The following is a 20,240-nucleotide window of genomic DNA, read 5'->3' on the forward strand; positions in this document are numbered from 1 at the left end:
CTCTTCTAAAATTTCACCTCAATTTCTTTTTTTGTGTTCAATCCTTAGAAAATCTTACATGTTTATTGTGTTCAATTTGGGTTTCCCTTCAATAATTAATTTTAATCTTCTTCTTTCAGCCTGAAATAACAGACATACACTAACAGTATGTAAGACTTTGGAAATGTTTTACAACTTATTCTCTCTCTGAGCTGTCACTGAGGCAAACAAAAGGAGAAATAGCTATTTAAGACAATTTGAGGCAGGTATTAAAAAGTCATCCTTATTTTATTTGGTTCGGCAATATTAGCATTCATTTGATAGGAAAATATCTTTAAGACTTGTATTTTGAAACAAATTTCATTCTGCAGTCTATTTCGTGGGTAATGTAAATGTTAAACCAATCGTTTCTACATAACCCTGTCTATCTTCTTATCCACCATTCAAGGATTTATTGAACACCTACTATGTACAAGGCAGGAAGAACTACTAGGAGCTGAAAAAACACTTATTTTACTTAGCCTGACTCTATGTTTCAAGACAAGTGGTTGAAAATTACCTGTTTCTAAGTATTCATAGAATAGTCCAAGAGATCCAAAACTTTCAAGGTCATGATCCTGCTCCCATCGACTGTATAGTTTTTCAGAGTTGGTCCGAGCTTTTCGGCGTCTCCACCAGTTCAGAGCAAAGCTATTGGAAGTGATAAAAGTAATAAATGAAATAGAGATTTTTAAAAAAGGTGTGTGGGGGTGGGGGTGGGAGAGGACTGTCACAGAATCAGAGTGTTAGATCTAGAAGTTGGCGGTAAGAGAGGTTAAATAACCTAAGACCACAGAGCAAAGTAGAAGAGACATGGCTCCAGCTAATGTCCACATTAAGTCTAGTATTCTTTTCACAACACAGACTGAGGTCAAAAGTTCTTTATTGAGGTGATTAAGAAAATACAACAACACTGAATCTCCCCACAGAAATATATTTACCCAGAGACAGTTCTGTTAAAGTGCATGTAGAGGAGAGGGTCACCACAGGGCATTTTTTTTTCTATTTAATTCACTAACCTTTAGGTTCTCATAATACTAAGAAGGACACCCAAGGAAATGAGAAATTGGTTACAACAGAAATTCATGACAAAAGAAATGCAGAGGTTTATTTAACATATGAAACTAAATGCAATAATCCTAAACAAAATATTACCTAACTAATTTCCACATTATATAAAAAATAATGTATCATAATAATGTTGGATTACTTTAAAGAACAAAAAGGATTTTTACTAAAAAAAATCAATCAATGTAACAGGCTACGTTAACAGATTTAAGGAGCAAAATATAAAATCATGTCGATTGCTGCAGAAAAATACACTTGATATATTTCAAGCACCTATTAAACCTATTGATGACAGAAAGATAGAAAAAGAAGGACTTTCATTTAAGTCTTTAATCCATTTTGAATTTGTTCTCGTATATGGTGTAAGTAGGTGGTCCATTTTCATTTTTTTTGCATGTGTCAGCCCAATTTTCCCAGCACCATTTACTAAATAGACTATCTTTACTTCAGTGTAAATTCTTGCTTCCATTGTCATAGATTAAATGACCATATATGGATGGGTTTATTTCTGGGCTCTCTATTCTGTCCCATTCGTCTATGTGTCTGTTTTTATGCCAGTACCATACTGTTTTGATTACTATAGCCTTGTAGTATGATTTAATGTTGGATAGTGTGATACCTCCCACTTTGTTCTTATTTCTCAAGATTACCATGGCTTCCATTTTTATAAACTCCAAAATTTAATGGTTTCATATAAATTTTAGGATTATATGTTCTATTTCTGAGAAAAATGTCCTTGGTAGTTTGAAATTACCTTAACATGATCAAAAGCATCTACCAAAATCCTGGGCCAATATCATTCATAATAGGGAAAAGTTAGAAGCATTCCCTTTAGAATCAAGAACAAAATAAGAGTGAGCATGATCAGATTTAAGATTCTACCGGTGATCTTAGCCAGCAAATAAGATGAAAAAGAAAAAGGCAAAAGAATTGGAAATGAAGGGGAAACCTATGATTATTAACAATAATGTGATTAGACTATCTGCATAGAAAAATCAAATGAAATTAGACAAAATTATTATAAGTACTAGTAGAGTATATCAGCATATTTCTTTCCTATATACCCACAAGACACAGGTAGAAAACATAATTTTTAAAAATATGCCATTTATAATAGTAACTAAAATTAAAAGTACTTAGAATTAGATTTGATAAAAGATTTATTTGACCAATATCTGGAAGTTTAAATATTTATTTAAAGTCATTAAAATCCAAAATAAGTGTTCATCAATAAAAACTCAGTATTATAAAATTGTCAGTTGTTTTTATTGAAACTGTAATTCAATTTTAATGAAACACATGTAATTTCAATAAAAAACAAAATATTTTTCCATGTCAAATCCGACAACATGTTTCTAAAATTTATACTGAAAGATAAAAGACTGGGTAGCCAAGATATTTCTGTAGATGAAGGATAAGTTGGTAAAACTTTCCCACCAGCTATCAAGATTTATTATAAAGCTGTATTGAGAGCGGAATATTGGTGCAGGGACAGAAGAATCACGGAACAGAACGAAGACCTGGTAATAGCCTTGTACTTGCTACATGGCTGTAATGGTGTTACAGATCATGGAGAGTGGAGGGGAGAAACTTCTCAATAAATGGTAACCGACAATTACGTGTGTGTGTGTAAAAAATTAAATTTCAGTTTATAACACAAATTTTTTTCCATATACATTAAGAATTTAAAAGAGAAAGATAATAATGTTAAAATGTTTAAACGATTAAAAAATAAGTATATGAGAATATCTTTTTGATCTTGAGGTAAGGAAGGATTTACTAAAAGAGACAAAAAATATGAGCCCATAAAAAACTAATAAATTCTAATATAGTAAAAGTATGTACTTTTGTCTATCTATAGAAGTGGTTCCAAACTGGGAGTGATTTAGCCCACAAGCATACATTGGTAATATCTGGAGACATTTTTGATTGTTAAAATGGGGAGAAGGTGAGCAACTGGCATCTAGTGAGTAGAAATCAAAGATGTCGCTATATGTCCTACAATGAAAAGGACAGCCTCCACAACAAAAAATTATTTGGCCTAAAATGTCAATTAGTGCTGAGGTTCAGAAACTGTGATCTAAAGACACTCTTGAAAAGTAAAGACAAAACTTATGTTGGGATAAAATATTTGCAACACCTATAACCAACCAAACAAACAAAAACAAAGTAACCAGAAGTTATAAAGTATTCCTACAAATCAATCAGAAAAAGACAGACAAGCAGAAAAATGGTTAAATAACATGAATAAGCGTTTACAAAGAGGAAACACATATGGCAAAAAAAAAAAAGCTCACTCATGTTATTAACCATGGAAATGCCAAATAAGACCAAAATGAGTTTTCATTTATACTCTCCAAATTGGCAAAAATGAACAAATAAGACAAGTACTGTCACCAATGTGGATTAAAAAGAACACTTATATACTGCTTATATCCAAACTAAAACACAAAGAGATAAAGAATGTAGAAAAGGAAACAGAACAGCTGAGAATTTTGAGACAATATCAAACAGATGGGCATATACGCAACTGGAGTCACAGGGATAGGAGATTGCCCCGTTCAAGAAAGAGTACTTTGCCACGATTACAGAAGGGCTCCCATGTGCTCCATTCTAATTACAAACTCCTCAGTCCCCACATAGTAACCACTATCTTAAATTTTATAATAATCACTTCCTTGTTTTCTTAAAAACGATTTATCAACGTGATTTATTTTTAGTCAATTTTTGAATGAGGTGTAAGATTTACATCATTTCATTATTTTGCATATGGATGTCCAATTGTTCTAGCACCAGCTGTTGAAAAGATTATTCTTTCTTTAATAAACTGTTTTTACACCTGTCACTAATAAAATGGCCTTATTTGTGTAGATTTATATCTGCAATCTCTACCCTGTTCCATTGATCTATATGTCTATTCCTTCACCAATTCCATTGTCTTGAATAACATAGTTTTATAATAAGTTTTAAAATTGAGTAGTGTAATTTCTCTAATCTTATTCATTATGAAAATTGTTTTGGCTATTCCAGTTCCTTTGCCTTCTATATAAATTTTAGAATCTATTTGTCTATGTCCAAAAAATGCTGCCATTTTGATTGGAATAACAAGTCTATATATCAATTTGGGGGATAACTGGCATCTTTTCTATGTTGAGTCTTCTAATCCATGAACCTGTTTCTCTCCATTTATATAAGATAAAATAAGTTTTTTCATCAGGATTTGTAGTTTTCAGCATATGAGGCCCATATATTTGTTGTTTTCAGCATATGAGGCCCAAAGTATTTCATTTTTCTGGAGCTAAAAATTTCTGTACTGACCAATGTTCCTTGCATCCCACACTTTTCATTTTGTGTTCCCTTCTTGCTCAAGAACATCTTTCAGTATTCTTCCAATGAAGGTCAGTTCTATGAACGTAAACTCATAGTTCTTTTATGTTTAAAATGCCTTAATTTCACCTGCACTTTATACAGTAGTTAATCTGGTTCTAGAAATCTAAGGTGAACATTACTTTCACTCAGAATCTTGAAAGTGCTCTACCGTCTTTTACATTTAATGCTATTAGTGAGAAATCTGTTGATAGTGTAGAATATATTTCTTTTTCTCTGGAAAGACTTTAAGATTGTCTGTTTATCTCTGATGTTCTGTTGTTTCACCATAATGTATCTGGGTGTGAACTTAATTTTATTTATCTTGCTTCATACTCAGGATTCATTTTCACATCTGGAACTCATGTTTTTCTTCGGTTTTGGAAAATTTTTCAGCAACTACCTATTCAAAGAAATTTTTTCTCCACTATTCACTCAATTTTCTTTTTCTGGAACTTACTTGTAGTTAAGTGGAAGCCTATTAATATAGCCTCCTGTCACTTTAATATTTTTAATCCTATGTCACTCTGTTGCACTGTACAATGTGGGAATTTCTGAGTACTATTTTTCAATTCACTAGTTCATTCTTCAATTCTGTCTAGTATGTAACTGATCCCACCTATTGTACTCTTTATTTAAAGTATGATTTTTCAGTGCGGTGGTCAGGCCTCTATACTGACTATAAAGTGGTCTCCCCCACAAGACATGAGTCCATCTGGCCCCCTAAAAAATATTTACAGCATTATTGATTATATTCCGCAGACTGTCTTTTCTATCCCTGAGGCCATATTGTAGTTACCAATTTGTATTGTCTCGTCCCTTCCCCTTCTCCTTCATCCCCACCCCCTCCCAACTAGCAACCTGCAGTTTTTCCTCTGTGTCTCTGAGACAATTTCTGTTTACATTTCTTATTTATTCAGTTTTTTAGATTCCACATATAAGTGAGATCATATGGTATTTGTCTTTCTCTGTCTGACTTATTTCACTTAGCATAATGTTCTCTAGGTCCATCCAAATCGTTGCAAATGGAACAATTTCTTTCTTTATAGCTGAGTAATACTCCATTGTACTTCTGAAGCTGATGTTGAATAATATTGTATGTCAACTATAATTATATATACATATAGTCACGGGATGCGGAGTAGAGAGTGGGAATGAAGTCAATGGAACTGTAATAGATATGTATGATATCGGGGATGGGAGGGCAGTGGATGGGGGGAGGGGGGTTGTTACTTTGTGAGGGGTGAAAAGGATAACTATTGCATTGTTCTGTACACCTGAAACTAATAATAATAAAAAAATAAAATAAAGTATACCAAAAAAGTATGATTTTTCATTTATGTATAATTGATTCTTTTTCATATTCATTTGTTCTTGTTTCATTTATATCTGTTTTTATTTCAGTTATTTCCTGATCCTTTTATGTTTTTAGGCTTTGCCAGAATCTTCTAGCTAGAGTTCACTTTCTAAAAACTGATTTTGTTGCAGCCTTGGTGACATTAAATTTCATCATCAGTTTTGGAACACTGATTTGTAGGCTTAATTTTACTCATTTCTTTTTTCTTTTACTTCCCATCTGTCTCTTTTCCTCTCTTTGAATATTTATTCTCCCTCTTGTGTTTGGTTTAGGGGTTACCTCCTTTCTGCCCTCCAGGTTCTCAATTTAGATCTAGGACTCAAAATAACAGTTTGGAATTATTTCTCTCTGGCAATATTAGGAAAGTGGCATATCAAATACTATTTGAAAGGATAAGTCTATGTTCTTCCTTTGCCAGCATATGAAATAGAACCAAAGAAGCACTATAGAACTGTGGGGGTAGGGTGGGAGCAGACAGGAGGGTGTTTCTAACCTTCTTTAAGGACTAAGCAAAAATAATACCAGTCCCTGGCTTCAAATACAGTTAAACTGGCCAGTCATCTGTCTTTAAATGGATTCCTTTTAGCCCACTTTGAAGGTGCTAAACCCTGACACTGTCATTTCCTCACTTGGAGCCCTGCAGGATTACAGGCTTATGATTCTTTCTCTTTTTATCCATGGGAATTTTCATCTTATATTTGAGATCAACTGTCATTTTGTTTTTTCCTTTTTATAGTGTATTCATTATTGCTATGCTTTTGGAACAGAGAGCAATCCCTTCACGTACCAGCATTTCACTCATCACCAATTTTTGTGCCTTAGATGTGTCCATGAAAAATGCGTACTTTTTCAGAGTTCAATTTTTTGTTCTCTTAAGAAATAATATGCAACATGGAGAAAATCTACAGAGGCTATAACATTTATATTTACAAGTGGAATTTTCCCAGGAGAGGGGAATAATTACCTTTCCCTCAACTTCATTCAAGCAACAGAAATGCATATTTAAAAGCCTATGGTACCTTAATGCATTCTTGACTGTTGAATAAGGTTTTTGTTTGTTTGTTTGTTTGTTGTTTTGACTTAAACATTTGCTAACAAAGGCACCATGATAATCGAAGAATTTCATTTTCATCCAGAGGGAGCCTCTCATGGTTACTTAAATCAAGCAAAAACTTATAAGTCATACATACGGGTAAATGACTTCTTTAATGTTTCCAAAGATCTGTTTCCCAGTCATTATGATGGTCAACTGGGTGGTCAATTCTATTAGACATCCTCCAGGATCACACTAGTCAGAAGTGAGCAGAGAAAAAAAAAAGAATGAATGAATGATGAGAGATGGGACTTTTGCAATAACAACAACAAGAAAATCCCAATTCAGATTTGAATCTGAAGATTTGGGTTGGAATGGCTATTAAAGGGATATTGATCTCGATAGTCCCAAGCATGCTCACAGATCAGTGCCAGGCTAGCTGCATTAGGTTCATCTGCGGAATAGATTAATAACAGATTTCTAGATCTCATTCTTAGAACATTCTGCTTCTTTAGACCTGCGTTAGGGCTGGAAGTTGTTATTTTCTCCATGTGCTTTGGATGCACCGCCATGTTTGGAAACCACTGATCTGGTTCCACTCTTACCCATGGCAGAGCCCTTTCAGCTACACTTCCAGAAATCTATCCTTCATTCTTTGCAGGAAGCCTTCTGGAATGCAGAACTTACGTAGCACATTTCACATCTCACATTTTACTACCGAATAAGCACAATATAACTTCTTGCCCAAAAGGAACTGAAAAATCTATCAGATGACAGGATCGTAAGTCCAATATTCTCTGTGGACATGGTCAGCGCCTTAGACTTCTCTGGCAACTTGATAAAATCTGAGTTAGGATGCACACTCACAAAGGTATTTATTTAACACTGAGTGACTGAAACCATAAACCTTACCTCGCAAGAGAATTCTTACCTCCTCACTTCTCCACACATTAAACAAATACGTGTATTCTCCGGGATAGCCCACAAACTTCCCTTTAAAGAAAGCTACGTAGAAGCAGGATGAGTAAAAATTTACAAACTGAAACAGGAACATTTTCAAGGTCAGACTGCTTTCATACTCCTGGTACGTTCGGGGGATTTCTGGTAAGTAAAAAACACCAAGGTTTAATAAGGCAACTTCCTGTTCCTCCCTAAATTTTGTAATCCCTGGGACAAGTGGATATCTAATCATGTCATTCTGAGAGCCTGTTGCAATGCCTCCCACTCTGGTCAGAACAGACCAATATTAAGCTAACTATAGATTTGTGCTGCACTTTCCATTAGAGGCTTTGCATTAATCTCATCACTGGAGAGGCCTAGGAAGCGGTCATTATTATACTCAAAGGGATGAAATACTTGCCTGGGGTCACACCGTCAGAATCAGCCTCATTTCAGGCTGAAGAGCCTTATGCTCATCCCCACACATTATATGATCTCCTGTAAACACATCAGATATTGTTCTCTCTCTCATCTGTTTTCAATCAAGTTTAAACAAAGTAAACTCGTATCAAGGGTAGAGGATGGTTTCCAAAACCAAATTGTGTTTTCCTCTCATGAATTAAATGGCTGTGTACATTTTGAAAACCATGTCATGCAAACGGTGGCAGTAATAATAGTACACATTTTCTCTCTCTTTATCATGATCTATCATTTAATGAATTCCAAAGATAAGAGAATATTAGATTCTCTTCGCACTACAGTAAAGCATCATGAGGCATAAAAGAATAAGAGCATGTTTTTCTGAGCTGTTGATGTCCCAGCAGCATGAGCTCATCCAACCAAGTCCATAAAATCTTCTGCAATACTGAAATAGTAACACATATTATTATTCTAAGGACACAGATAACGCTTCCACTTTAGTGCAATTTAGTTGCATTCCTACAAAATTTCTAAAGTGAATACGAGCGGTGTTTCTCATTGAGGAAAGCTGTGATGTTTTGAGGACTTCACTTTTAAGGTGTTATCTGCTATGATTTTTTTTTGTTGTTGCTAGCAGAAAAAAAAAAAGAAGTAAACTTGAAAGAGAAGAACTCCAAATTGGAGGATAATATTTAAGTAAAGTTGCTTCCCAGGGCTTACTCCAGCGCTGAGTGAAAAATGTGCTCCTTCTGGTTACACTGGGCATGATGCCACTGCATGAATTTAGAAGAGGAGCTCCTGGAGACAGCACTCAGAGAAGCTGAGGCCTCGAGTTCAGTCTCTCATCTATTCCCAACTTGCTAAGACCAGAAGCAACTGTGTGCTACTCTCCCCAACTGAATCTCCCACTTCACGGGTGACCCCTTTACCTTCCCTCATGGCTTAAGGAGAAAATTTAATATTTAAAAATAATAATAGTCATCCAGGTTTTCAGACATGGCAACTGAAAAGAGAAGTACCAAATTTTAGATTTATTCAGGAGAAGCTGATTCTTCTATTTTTCTCATGATGGTTTTTAAAACCAAGTATCTTGTAAAAACCATACACATGAAATAAAAAATATCTGTGCCTTGTGAAGAGTGAGGATTTTACTTAGGATTCAACTAAATCCATCAAGGGAGGATAAGGACAAGAATAAAAAAAGATGCACAAAATTCTAATTCTTCTTTTTAGATCTTCTTCCTGCTTCCACTAGGTCTGAATGTAGCTGCTAGGGGATTTTCTCAAGTACCAGAATATGGGTCTCCCTATGGAGCAAAACCATCTTAAAATGGGCCTTTAAAAAATCAGCTCCCTGGGGGAATGGTCCAAAATGGATGTATAGCATTGGTAGGCACCCTTTTTCAGTGTCCCACTAAAGATTTGGCCGGCTTACCCATTTTTGTAATCCAGGCAGATATCTTTTCATAAAAGAAATTCAAGATCAAGATGACAATGAAGTTCAAGCAGGATCCAGAGAGTGATGTGGCTATCTGAGGAGTGAGGACACTTTTGACATGCTTTAAGGATGCTTCACTTTCCATGAAGCTGGCAAATGTGGCAAAGACTGACAGGCGGTACACAATCACGGCCACCATGCTCGCAATGACGAGAGCCATCTGCGGAAGGAAGACAGAATCGATCACTCTGGTCTCTGGGGCTCGGTGCTGCATACACGTCTGAAACACTCCATTCTCTTCATCGCAGTACATTTAGAAGCTCTGATGTGGAAAGCAAACCAAGTTGGTCTCTCTCACCACACGTGGCAGGAAATAAACACCAGTAAGTTACATGGGTTAGAGACAAGGCATAGGGTAGCGGCTGAGTAAATCTAAAACAGGAAAGCATTCATGGCCCATCTGCTAGGCCCATCCTAATGCAAGTGTTTACACTAGCTAGATGGTCAAATTTTGCCCATGGCCATACCTGTGTTGGCATGGCCCTTGAGTTAAGAATGTTCTTTTTTGCATTTTTAAAGGCTGTAAAGACAATTACATGCCAGAGACTACTTGTGGCCCACAAAGCCTAAAATATAGCTGGCCCCTTGACAGCAAATGTTTGCCAAGGTCTGCTCTAGATTATAGTTAAACACGTAGTTTGAAGATTATTTACTTTCCCAAGGAGAATACATTTAAAGATTGTATTTCACTTCCCCTCAGAATGTTGCCATTAGTGGTCCAATATGCCTGATAGTTTAGACATTCGTATAGGTCTGCTACGAATTTTATACACTTCCCATATTGCAAAAAACACAAAGATCTAGGGATGGCTTTATATCAATGATTGGTGAATCTTATTCTGAAAGTTGAGGAACTGCATCAAATTAATGAACACTAGAAATAAAAGAATAATGTTTATGGGACCACACTCTAGAATATTTCTCAAGGAGAGACCCAAATTGATTATTATCCTTTAGTCCATCCTCACTCCTCAATAATTATTCAATCATCTAAGAAAACACATATTTAAAATAGAAAAAAATAGTACCTTTAACAAGAAATGTTAAAGGTAAGATTATGGGACAAAATGGATTGCTGAGGCTCAGCTATGGTCTATAATTGCTAATTTTTTATACTTCAACATGCTAAACTTTCAGAGGGTGACATTACCTCTTTTCCTAAAATTAAAGTCCAGCTATAAGAGGGCACCGATTTGGAAAAAGGAGGGCAGGAAATATATTAATAGCTAAAAGGCATAAAGAAAACCTGGCTCCCCCACAATGGGGTATGACAATTAAATTCATCAAGCAGAAGTAACATTTTCTTGTTTATCTCAGCAAGAGCATGAACTTTAATAATATGAGGGTTTTTCTTTTCATTCTGTGCGGACATTTTAAGTGGAGATAAAGATAAATGAATGATTTTGAAAAAAAACTAACCACAAAACGTGCAATCAAATTGTTTTTTAAACTGGTGTGGTTTCAAGTTATTACTTAATTAATGAAGAGTTGTCGGGGGAAGGGACAAGCTCTAAGATAAAACTCCTTTTCTCCCCTCCCCCAGCTATCTTTCCAAGGTTCGATTGCGGCACATCCATGTAAATGACAATTGATTTCACATAAGAGCTCCATCAAGATGAAAAGACTGTGGAGGGGAAGGGAAGGAAGGAAGGAACTCAAGAGCCATTTCCGAGACAACTGTTGAGATGATCCTAATACGACTGCATGTCAAAGAGGTGGTAACAGTTTTAGAAAGAAGGCTCACCCATAATGTCACCGTGGCTCCTGATAAAAAGTACCATGAAATACGATGATGTAGAGGCATGTAAGGTTCCATCTCCTGTAATTTTGAAGAAATCACAGCAAAATTCAAAATCGACCCTCAAAGTTGGGACTCCAAGCAGCCATCAAAAGCACAAAGCCCCGTTAAAGTAGAAACCTCCCAAAAGGGTCCACAAAGTAGAAATCTTCCAAGAGGGTCCACAAAGTAGAAACCTCCCAAAAGGGTCCACAAAGTAGAAATCTTCCAAGAGGGTCCACAAAGTAGAAACCTCCCAAAAGGGTCCACAAAGTAGAAACCTTCCAAAAGGGTCCACTACAGCTCAGGGAAAGCTACAGCCTAGCAAGGATGGAGAGCAATTGCCTCCTAAGCTGTTCATGCATTTTCTCAGGCGTTTTTCCCTTTTATTCATTTACTAAATTCTTTGTAATGTTTCAATGCAATTTAGTAAACGTTAAATGAATGCCTAAATTGTATAAAGAATGTTGCTGGAGTATTATACTGCAAGAACAGTGTCCTGAACAGAGTAGGACAAATCTACTGAAGAGATTGTGTTAGAGACATATTCTCGTCTCCCTGTAACAGCATCCAGTAGCACAGTGACTATAGAGTATGGAAAGTTAGGGACTCGAATATGCAGCCAAGGGCCTGGTTTTCCATGGCAAAGTGCCTTCCATTTTCACATGCAAAAACATTGAGGCCAAGGAGTCAAATTACTCAGTCAGCAACATGTAGAAGGGATGCCAGTTAAGGGTCCCAAAATATAGACTTTCATTCCCAGACAGCAATGCAATGATCTTCCGATTACCATCAATGAAAAGGGACTGTTGAATAAAATTTGGTCTCATAAAACAATCACTCATAAGCCCACTACCTTAGCAAAATACTAATTTAATCTTTGCATATTAACTTAGTATCATTCCCAAGGAAACATGTTTATACATAAAACTCACAGCATACACACTATTTTCCATTTTTTCTTTTATATCATTTAGTATTAAAATGATGTGTTTCATGATATGATGCTTTGGATTTACTTCAAAATACTCTAGCAGCAGGGAGGTGTATCAACAAAAAGACTGTCCATGAATTGGTATTAATTGAAGCTGGGTGGTGAGTCCATCCTGGGGTTCATTATGCTTTTCTATCTACTTTTGTATGTGTTTGAAATATAGAATGGAAACGAGTAAAGGAGTGTATATGATTGGTATGTTGGAGAATATTTTAAAGGCAAATTAAAATATACATCATTATTTCAGAGGTAACCTACAGGGGCGTGGCCACTGAGCCACGCTGCTTGTTTCAGTTCTGCAATGTACCTTAGTCACTGGGTTCATTTTCCTGTGTTTACACATAGCCTCAAATTCAGGTCTGAGCTGTAGCTGCTGCTGTTCTTCTTCAAAGTCCACCAGGTCCCACTCGTATTCCAGTCTAGCTTGTCGCTGTTTCCAAAACTCCAGAAACAGTGTGACTACAGGCAAATGAATGTATGAAATAAAGTGAGTAAGAAAATAACTGAGTTTTTCTTCTATTTTTAAGTATCGATTTGGTTGTAATACTCAATATATACCAATAGCAAAAAGATGAATACAAGTCACACTTAACTTCTGCAATTACAAGAGGTGCTCAAAGTGGTGACCATCAGTGTCTAGATACTTCCGATTATGGTGAACTACTGCCTGAACAACGGTGACTGAAGTGTCCACTTGTATATATTTTTTGGATACACACACACACACACACACACACACACACACACACACACACGTACACACACATATTCCTTGCTTTGGAAGGAGTCCCGTCATTTATCGTTTGTTGAATAAAAAAGTAGGCTTAAAACTATGCATAATACTATATACCATTTACGTAAAATTATGTGAATACACATGCCCACAAATACAAAGTAAAAGATTCTGAAAAATTATGGCCAAAATAATAAATAAACTCTATTTCTGGTAATTTTAACATTATTTTCCCTCGGTTTCTATATACTCCTTGAATTTCCTATTGTAGGTGTAGATATATACATATATATATATATATATTTCATTATGAAGAAGCCAAAAAGTTAAAAAAACAAAACAAAGGAACACTTCCCACACCCCCAGTACAAAGCACGGTATACATTGTTTTCAGGTCTCAATCTCCTGGCGTGAGTCGTGCCGCCCCTTTAAGCTGGAACGCTTGTCCTTCACACCTACTCTGCCAACTCGTCCTTTGTTTCAGCTCAGTTGTTTATTAGTATTTGTACTAAAACAAATATCCTTGAAGTTCTGTTTTCATAGAATTTGGCCAAGATTCTCAAACACCAAAGCGAAATCAAGTCACTGCTACAATAAACTTTTCTGAAAGAACTGATTGTAGCACCTTTTCAAAACACTTATAGTGTTGCTGGGTGTGCCACACATGGTTGCGCCTCTGTTTGTGATGAAATACAAGGTTGATGTTGGTGTACAATCTCTCTCAATGGAAACAATGGAAAACTACTAGACTTGTTTTAATTTATGTACCTGTCATTCACTTCCAATTCCAATTAATGATAAGGCAGGATTTGGCAGCCACATGATGAAGAGATGTCCATACACCAACTTGCCAAACTTGGCATTGCTGGAGAATTTGTTAGTAAGATGTCCCTGTCCTGTTCTCTTTGAATCTGGGCTGTTCTCTTTAGATGACAGCACCCAAGCAAGAAGTGACAGCAACTCATAAATCCCTGTGCTTCACATACACACCAACAAATTTTGTTGTCTTTGTGCCTCGATCAAGCTACCCTTTCCCTTTGCCCAGTTTTTAAATGCACATATTTGTATTTGTTAAAGACTTCTTTTTTTTCCTTAATTGGAAAGAAAAAAAGTCTATTTTTCCCAGAGTCCCCTGAATTTTGGGACATGTTTTAGAAGTTGTTAGGCCTCTTCTTGCTGAAGTTACTCTTACAGAAGATATTTTCCTCGCTGATGGTAGGAGCAACTTCGTAACACTTCTACTCACCATATGAAATGAGAAAAAAGGAAATACTGGGACATTTCCAAAATCAAGGGCAATTCCATTTTATATGGAAGATTTTTATCGACTGGAACTCGAAGCTGGAATTAGCCACAGGGAACTGAGACTCAAAAATTGATTTATTGGCCCTCAGTAATTTATTTTGGTTCGTATTCCAGTTTGTATCCATGACTCTGTATCCTTCAGCCACCAAATATTGACGTTTATTCTCTCCTGAATTAACTACTGATTGAGCCTGTTTCTCACCACAGTGCTAGGAGACTGTGAGCTGAACACATATGAAGTTTCAAAAATTCTCTTGGATCTCAGAGAAATGAGCAGATGATCAACAGGGGCCTTTCTTGGACTAAGGACCAAGACTAAAGAATGCTTAGTGGACTCCATCAGGGTACTGACACAAGCAAAGACAGAGATCTAAAATCACCTTTGGTACAAAAGGCATGCCATCTGTGTATGTTGTACAGATGAGCCATACAACATGTAACACGGACAGAGCTATTTTTTAATGTGACTATTTACTCACCCCAAATTCCCATGAATATTGCAAAGAACACTGTTGACTCATTATCAAACAAATGGGAGACCTTTGAAAACAAACATAACATCACAAAGCCCGTTTAGTTTCAATGTAATGCAAAAGGAGAGAAATTCTAAGTCTCATCAACGTACCAACGTACCTTTGAAGCCAAACACGTAGAATTTAGTCTCCAATAATCACACACTAGATCACAGAGAGGGCACATGATAATCTGACCTCCAGTCTCAGGGTCACAGATTTCAGTGCTGCAGAGAGAACAGCAAAGTTATTTTGAAAGTGATATGTGTTTGAGTGAAAGTCAAAAGCTGCTCTTACCAGAATAACTGTTTATATGGCTTCTCACACATGGCAAGAAAGGGTATTGAAGCAGCAATTTTTGTGGTCAGTCAAGTTAGGCTTTGAGGAACAGAATCTTTAGAACTAATCATTAAAAACGGATTTTCCATAAAGCCCTAGGTGAGGGGCACCTGGTTGGGTCTTTCAGAAATATCAATTACCTGCTGCCATAATGAAACATTCTGAAACAAATGCCAGGGAAATGATAACACCCGTTTCAGTTAGCATAAGATCAAGGCGTTTTCTCTATTCAGGCAAATCAGGGGCACTTACCTTCTTGTGCTGCCATGCATTGATAATAAGCCATAAATGAAACAGGCTAAGCCGACTATAGCTGCAAACAACAGCATTTCTGTGTAAAATCCGAGAAAGACAAAATAGATGCCAATTTTTTCTCCATAGTAATTCCTATGAAAGAGGATAAAAATAGAGTCTGAGGTTGGAAGAATGATACAGGCCAGACAGCCTTGTTTTGCATTCAGACAAGCCTGGAGTGTAATTTTGGCTCTACTGTTTTCCAGCTGTATAATTTTGGTCAAGTTACTAAATGCTCGAAGCTTCAGTTTCCACATCACAAAATGCAGGATGATGCTTATCCACAGAATTGGTGTAAGAATTAAAAGAGATATCAAATCTAAGCAGGAAGCCAAGTGAGTTAAATTTAAGTTTTAATTTTGAAATAATGAGGTGATTTGAAAAGATTCTAAATTTTAGCGTTTACATGTTTTGAAATAAACTGCAGAACATTCTGCAGTGTAACTTATAGCGATTAACTTAACAAACCAAAATTACATTCATAAACTGCACAGACTTTTGCTTTATTTCTCTTTCTAAAATTGAAGGTACTCTGACCACATTAAGCAGGAGTGGAGGTATATATAAAACCCCATCTTCCTTCAAGTCTGGATCTCTGATGGATACTTACAGAATTGTGATGTAGGCAGCACACCAATAAATTAAAAATGGCTGCTTAGTAAAAGTTCCATAAAATATACAGTCCTGCACTTGTTTACAAGGAGTTGAAAAGTAACAGCATTACTGGGCAGAAATGTTTAAGTCTTACAATCAAGTTTTATTTTCTTTTGTTTGTTTTTTTGATTTTTTTTGTTGTTGTTGCGTTTAAACCCACTACCCCTTAAGGAATCCCTCAAGGAACAAGGGAACATAATTTTCTCTGCCTCAGAAAACCAGAGGTCTTTTTTTGCTTGTTTAAACCATCTTAATCGGCCTCCTCATTCACTTAGAGCTCACCTCGCCAAATCTGTAAAGCCTTTCCACGGCAGATAGATGTGATCCCTTTTCAGTACTAACAGCATGCTATATATAAATCTATTATAGCATGTAACATTCAATTGTAATTTCCAAAAGAAGGCAACTCTGAACATGAAGGGCATAGCTTAATTTCCCAATGAGAAGATTTTAAAATATTTTCTTATATTTAATATTAATTTTATTTAACGTCCCGTTCTTCAACTTTCAAAATTTCTAATCTTTTCTAATTAAATAGTCATCTTACTACTTTTCCCATCTTTCATTCTTTTCAGTGGTATTTTTGCATTGTTGTTTTCACTTATTCTGCTCTTCAAATCACTATAAACTTGAAATCAAATCACAGTTCCATCATATTCCCTTGTTAATTTGCCATTTACAACTTCCTGAGGTTCACTCACACTTAGGATGAATGAACTTGCTTCTCCCTTTTTTTTTCCTATTTGCTGAAAAATATAGCAATTACTATAACACTGCATAACATCAGATTTTTAAATAAAGAGAAAAAATATTTGATTTTTGTGGGATTTACTACTCATGATGTCTATTACCATTTGATTTTTTAAAAAAAATTTATTGGGGAATTGGAGAAGGGGAATAGTGTTGGGGAATTTGGGAAGGGAAACAGCCAAGTTGTTGTCCTTTAATCCCCCATCCCCCCCATGCGGGAGTCTAACTGGAAACCTTGTTGCTAAGAGCACATGCTCTAACCACTGAACCATCCGGTCCCCCATCGACAGCTCAGGGCAGCTCAGCTCAAGATGCCATGTTCAATCTTAGTTGCGGGTGGGCACAGCCCACCATCCCATGTGGGAGTTGAACCGGCAACCTTGTTAGGAGCACCTGCTCTCACCAGCTGAGCCATCCTGACACCTATTGGTAGCTCAGTGGCAGCTCAGTTCAGGAGCAGCTCACTGGGCTATGTGGGAATCTAACCAGTGACCCTGTTGCTCAGAGCTCGTGTTCTTAACCAACTGAGCCACTTGGCCAGCCCCATTTGATGTTTTAAAATTTTTTTTAAAATTAATAATTTTTAACGTAAAACATTAATATTATTGCTATAGATTTAACCTAAAAATTCTTTACAAATTCATAAAATGGATATTTCAATATTATTTTTAAAGAGTTACATTTTTCTCCCTTTCAAATAGCAAGACTCTTATTCCTTGAGAATTAAACAAAAAAAAAGTTCTCAAAACTCCAGAACTTTAATTAGTATTAAAAAAGGCTTTCAAAAACAGAAATTCTCAGATGAGCATTTATTATAAATGGAAATATAGAAAATATTTTACTAAACTTTAGACTTGGGAGCTTAACAATAATAGATTAACAACTCAACAATCTCTTAAGAGTGCCAAAAATAAGAGGCCGGTCTAATATTTGTATTATGGTAAAAATGTGTACATTATTGAAACAACATTAAGATGCTAAATTATCTTATTATTCATAACAAAGAAAATGAGAGAAATCTAATAATATGAGACACTCTAAAAAGACTCAAATATAAATAGAACCCCTCGAATATTAATTTTTTTTAAATGTACCTTGTAGTTAAGCCTATGGTATTTTTTAACCTGTCCATGTTACTTACTAGACGTTCAACTCATCAATGGCCCCACACTATCTAATACCGCATCTGATAGGTAGAAGGCATTCACAAATATTGGTTGTGAAATTTTTATAAGAAGGCATTGGTCTAATTTTGTATTCCCAGGACTTAGTACTTAGTATTAGACATAGCAAATAATGGAAAGAATGATGGTAGAACTGAACTGAACACTGGCTAAAGGAATAAATGAACAAATGCAAACATTCGGTCTAAAGAGATTCATTTTTACAGTGAATTCAAGGACATCTGAGAAACTTAGCTTAGCTATTATATTAATAGCACCATCATATTAACTATAAATATATTTATTCTAAACTACATGTGATATAGCTTAGTATATCAGTTATATTTCTGAGCATAAAGCCACACAAAATTGATATCAAAAGAAAAATTACATGGAGTTCTCAAATTGGAAAGAAAAATTGGGATCAGAAGGCATATAAAATTAAAGACCGATAAAACAATGATGGCAACCTTGGTATTTCCATTTTTACTGGAAAAAAAAATCTAATATGAGAAAATAATCAGTGTCCAAAAGGCAATAAAACTATTTACAAATATTTGGACATGAAACTTAAGTGTGGTATAAGGATACCATGATATATGTGAAATCTAGGAATTCGGATTCCTATATTCTAAATCTCTTTCTAGGCACCCCAAGTCATCCTGTCTTTGTTTATTTCTTTTTACTCCCCATATCTAATCATCCACTAGGTCCAATAATTTCTCGTAAAAATCTTTGTCTAATCCATAGCCTCTCCTCTTTCCTGTTCCCAGTGCCTTGGATGTGACCTTCAATATCTATTACTGGAAATTTTTCATAGCCTCCTAAGTTCCCTGACTTCAGTCTTGCATCTTTCTAAGCTATCGTCCTTGTTCCCAACAGTGATGTTTCTAAAGAAAAAGTTCAACAATGTCCTTTGCCTCCTTCAAAGGTGTCGTCCTTTCATCTTAGCAGTGCTCTTCATAATTTTGTTCCTGATAACATTCAAATCTCACCTGCTATTCCTCCCACATGATGAATTAAATGCACAAGCTCTTTCTTAGCACAGAGCTCTGTACTTGTTTTCCCCGCTGGGGATATTCTTACCTAACTATTTTTTACCTAGCCACCCATTATTTATCTCTCAAAACACAGTTCACAAATACGCACTATGAAACTTTCCCTGAGGTTGTCAGAAAGGTAAGTAGGTGCCTTTTCCTCTGCTCTCTGTTCTTTCATGAGCATCACTCTGCTGTAATTGTTATGTATTGGTGTGTCTTCCTGCAAATATGTTCAAATATATGTTGGGGACCATGTTCTAATATCTTTGTAGCCTTGGCCTGTTGCCTGATATCTAGTGATGTTGAATAAGTGCTCTTTAAAGGAACGGGTGCACTGTAATTATGCATGTATGGACAACTGCTTTCTCTTTTTTAGGATATTTTCTTTTTATCAAGTTTTACTACAAAACCTTTCCTAAAAGCCACAAAATCAGCAAGGATAGGGAATAAAACTACACCTGATACAGGCTTTTCATCCTCATGACGGAGAACGCTATGACCTTCAAATTACCTGTAAGTGAAAAAATAACCCCAATTCTAACAGAACACCTGCCACCTGCTGCCACAAACCTGAGATACAGAGAACTGAGAAGATGCTTAGGAAATTCTAGGGGAAAAAAATGTAAAGTAGGGTGGAGACATTACACAAGCATAGACAAAATAACCCCTGGTAACATATGTTGGAACTTGGTTAATTCATAGCACAAGCTAAAAGGAAGGAGTCTGAAAATGAGTGAGACCAGAAGTGGCAGCCTCAGAGAAGCGTTGTTTCTGAGTAAGAATTAGATATAAAGGGCGGTACTCCTTAAAGGTTTGGCAGTAAGAGAAAGAAGAAAATAAGAGGGATAGTTAGGATCCTGTAGAAATGAAAGAAATGGCACAAGACAACTACACACCATCATCCATAAAAGAAACTGCACAGACTAGGAAAGAACTAACAGAAACAGGCAGTCTAATGCTAGAAACTCAGTCTGTGAATT

The 20,240-nt window shown here is 35.9% G+C and overlaps 1 protein-coding gene across 1 annotated transcript in view; it reads right to left on the reverse strand.

Annotated features, from left to right (window-relative positions):
* ANO5 (anoctamin 5) overlaps nucleotides 1–20,240 on the reverse strand; it is a 65,481-nt gene that overhangs the window by 12,015 nt on the left and 33,226 nt on the right. Inside the window, exons 7-15 of the mRNA XM_019651354.1 lie at nucleotides 15,612–15,746; nucleotides 15,142–15,247; nucleotides 14,988–15,048; nucleotides 12,778–12,929; nucleotides 11,444–11,518; nucleotides 9,637–9,859; nucleotides 7,774–7,943; nucleotides 7,000–7,097; nucleotides 539–669 (exon numbers count right to left, since the gene is read on the reverse strand). Of these exons, the coding sequence (XP_019506899.1) occupies nucleotides 539–669; nucleotides 7,000–7,097; nucleotides 7,774–7,943; nucleotides 9,637–9,859; nucleotides 11,444–11,518; nucleotides 12,778–12,929; nucleotides 14,988–15,048; nucleotides 15,142–15,247; nucleotides 15,612–15,746 (1,151 nt within the window). The remainder of the gene's footprint in view (nucleotides 1–538; nucleotides 670–6,999; nucleotides 7,098–7,773; nucleotides 7,944–9,636; nucleotides 9,860–11,443; nucleotides 11,519–12,777; nucleotides 12,930–14,987; nucleotides 15,049–15,141; nucleotides 15,248–15,611; nucleotides 15,747–20,240) is intronic.

The sequence above is a fragment of the Hipposideros armiger genome, unplaced genomic scaffold, assembly GCF_001890085.2.
Source record: "Hipposideros armiger isolate ML-2016 unplaced genomic scaffold, ASM189008v1 scaffold_159, whole genome shotgun sequence".
In the NCBI taxonomy this organism is placed as follows: Eukaryota; Metazoa; Chordata; class Mammalia; order Chiroptera; family Hipposideridae; genus Hipposideros; species Hipposideros armiger.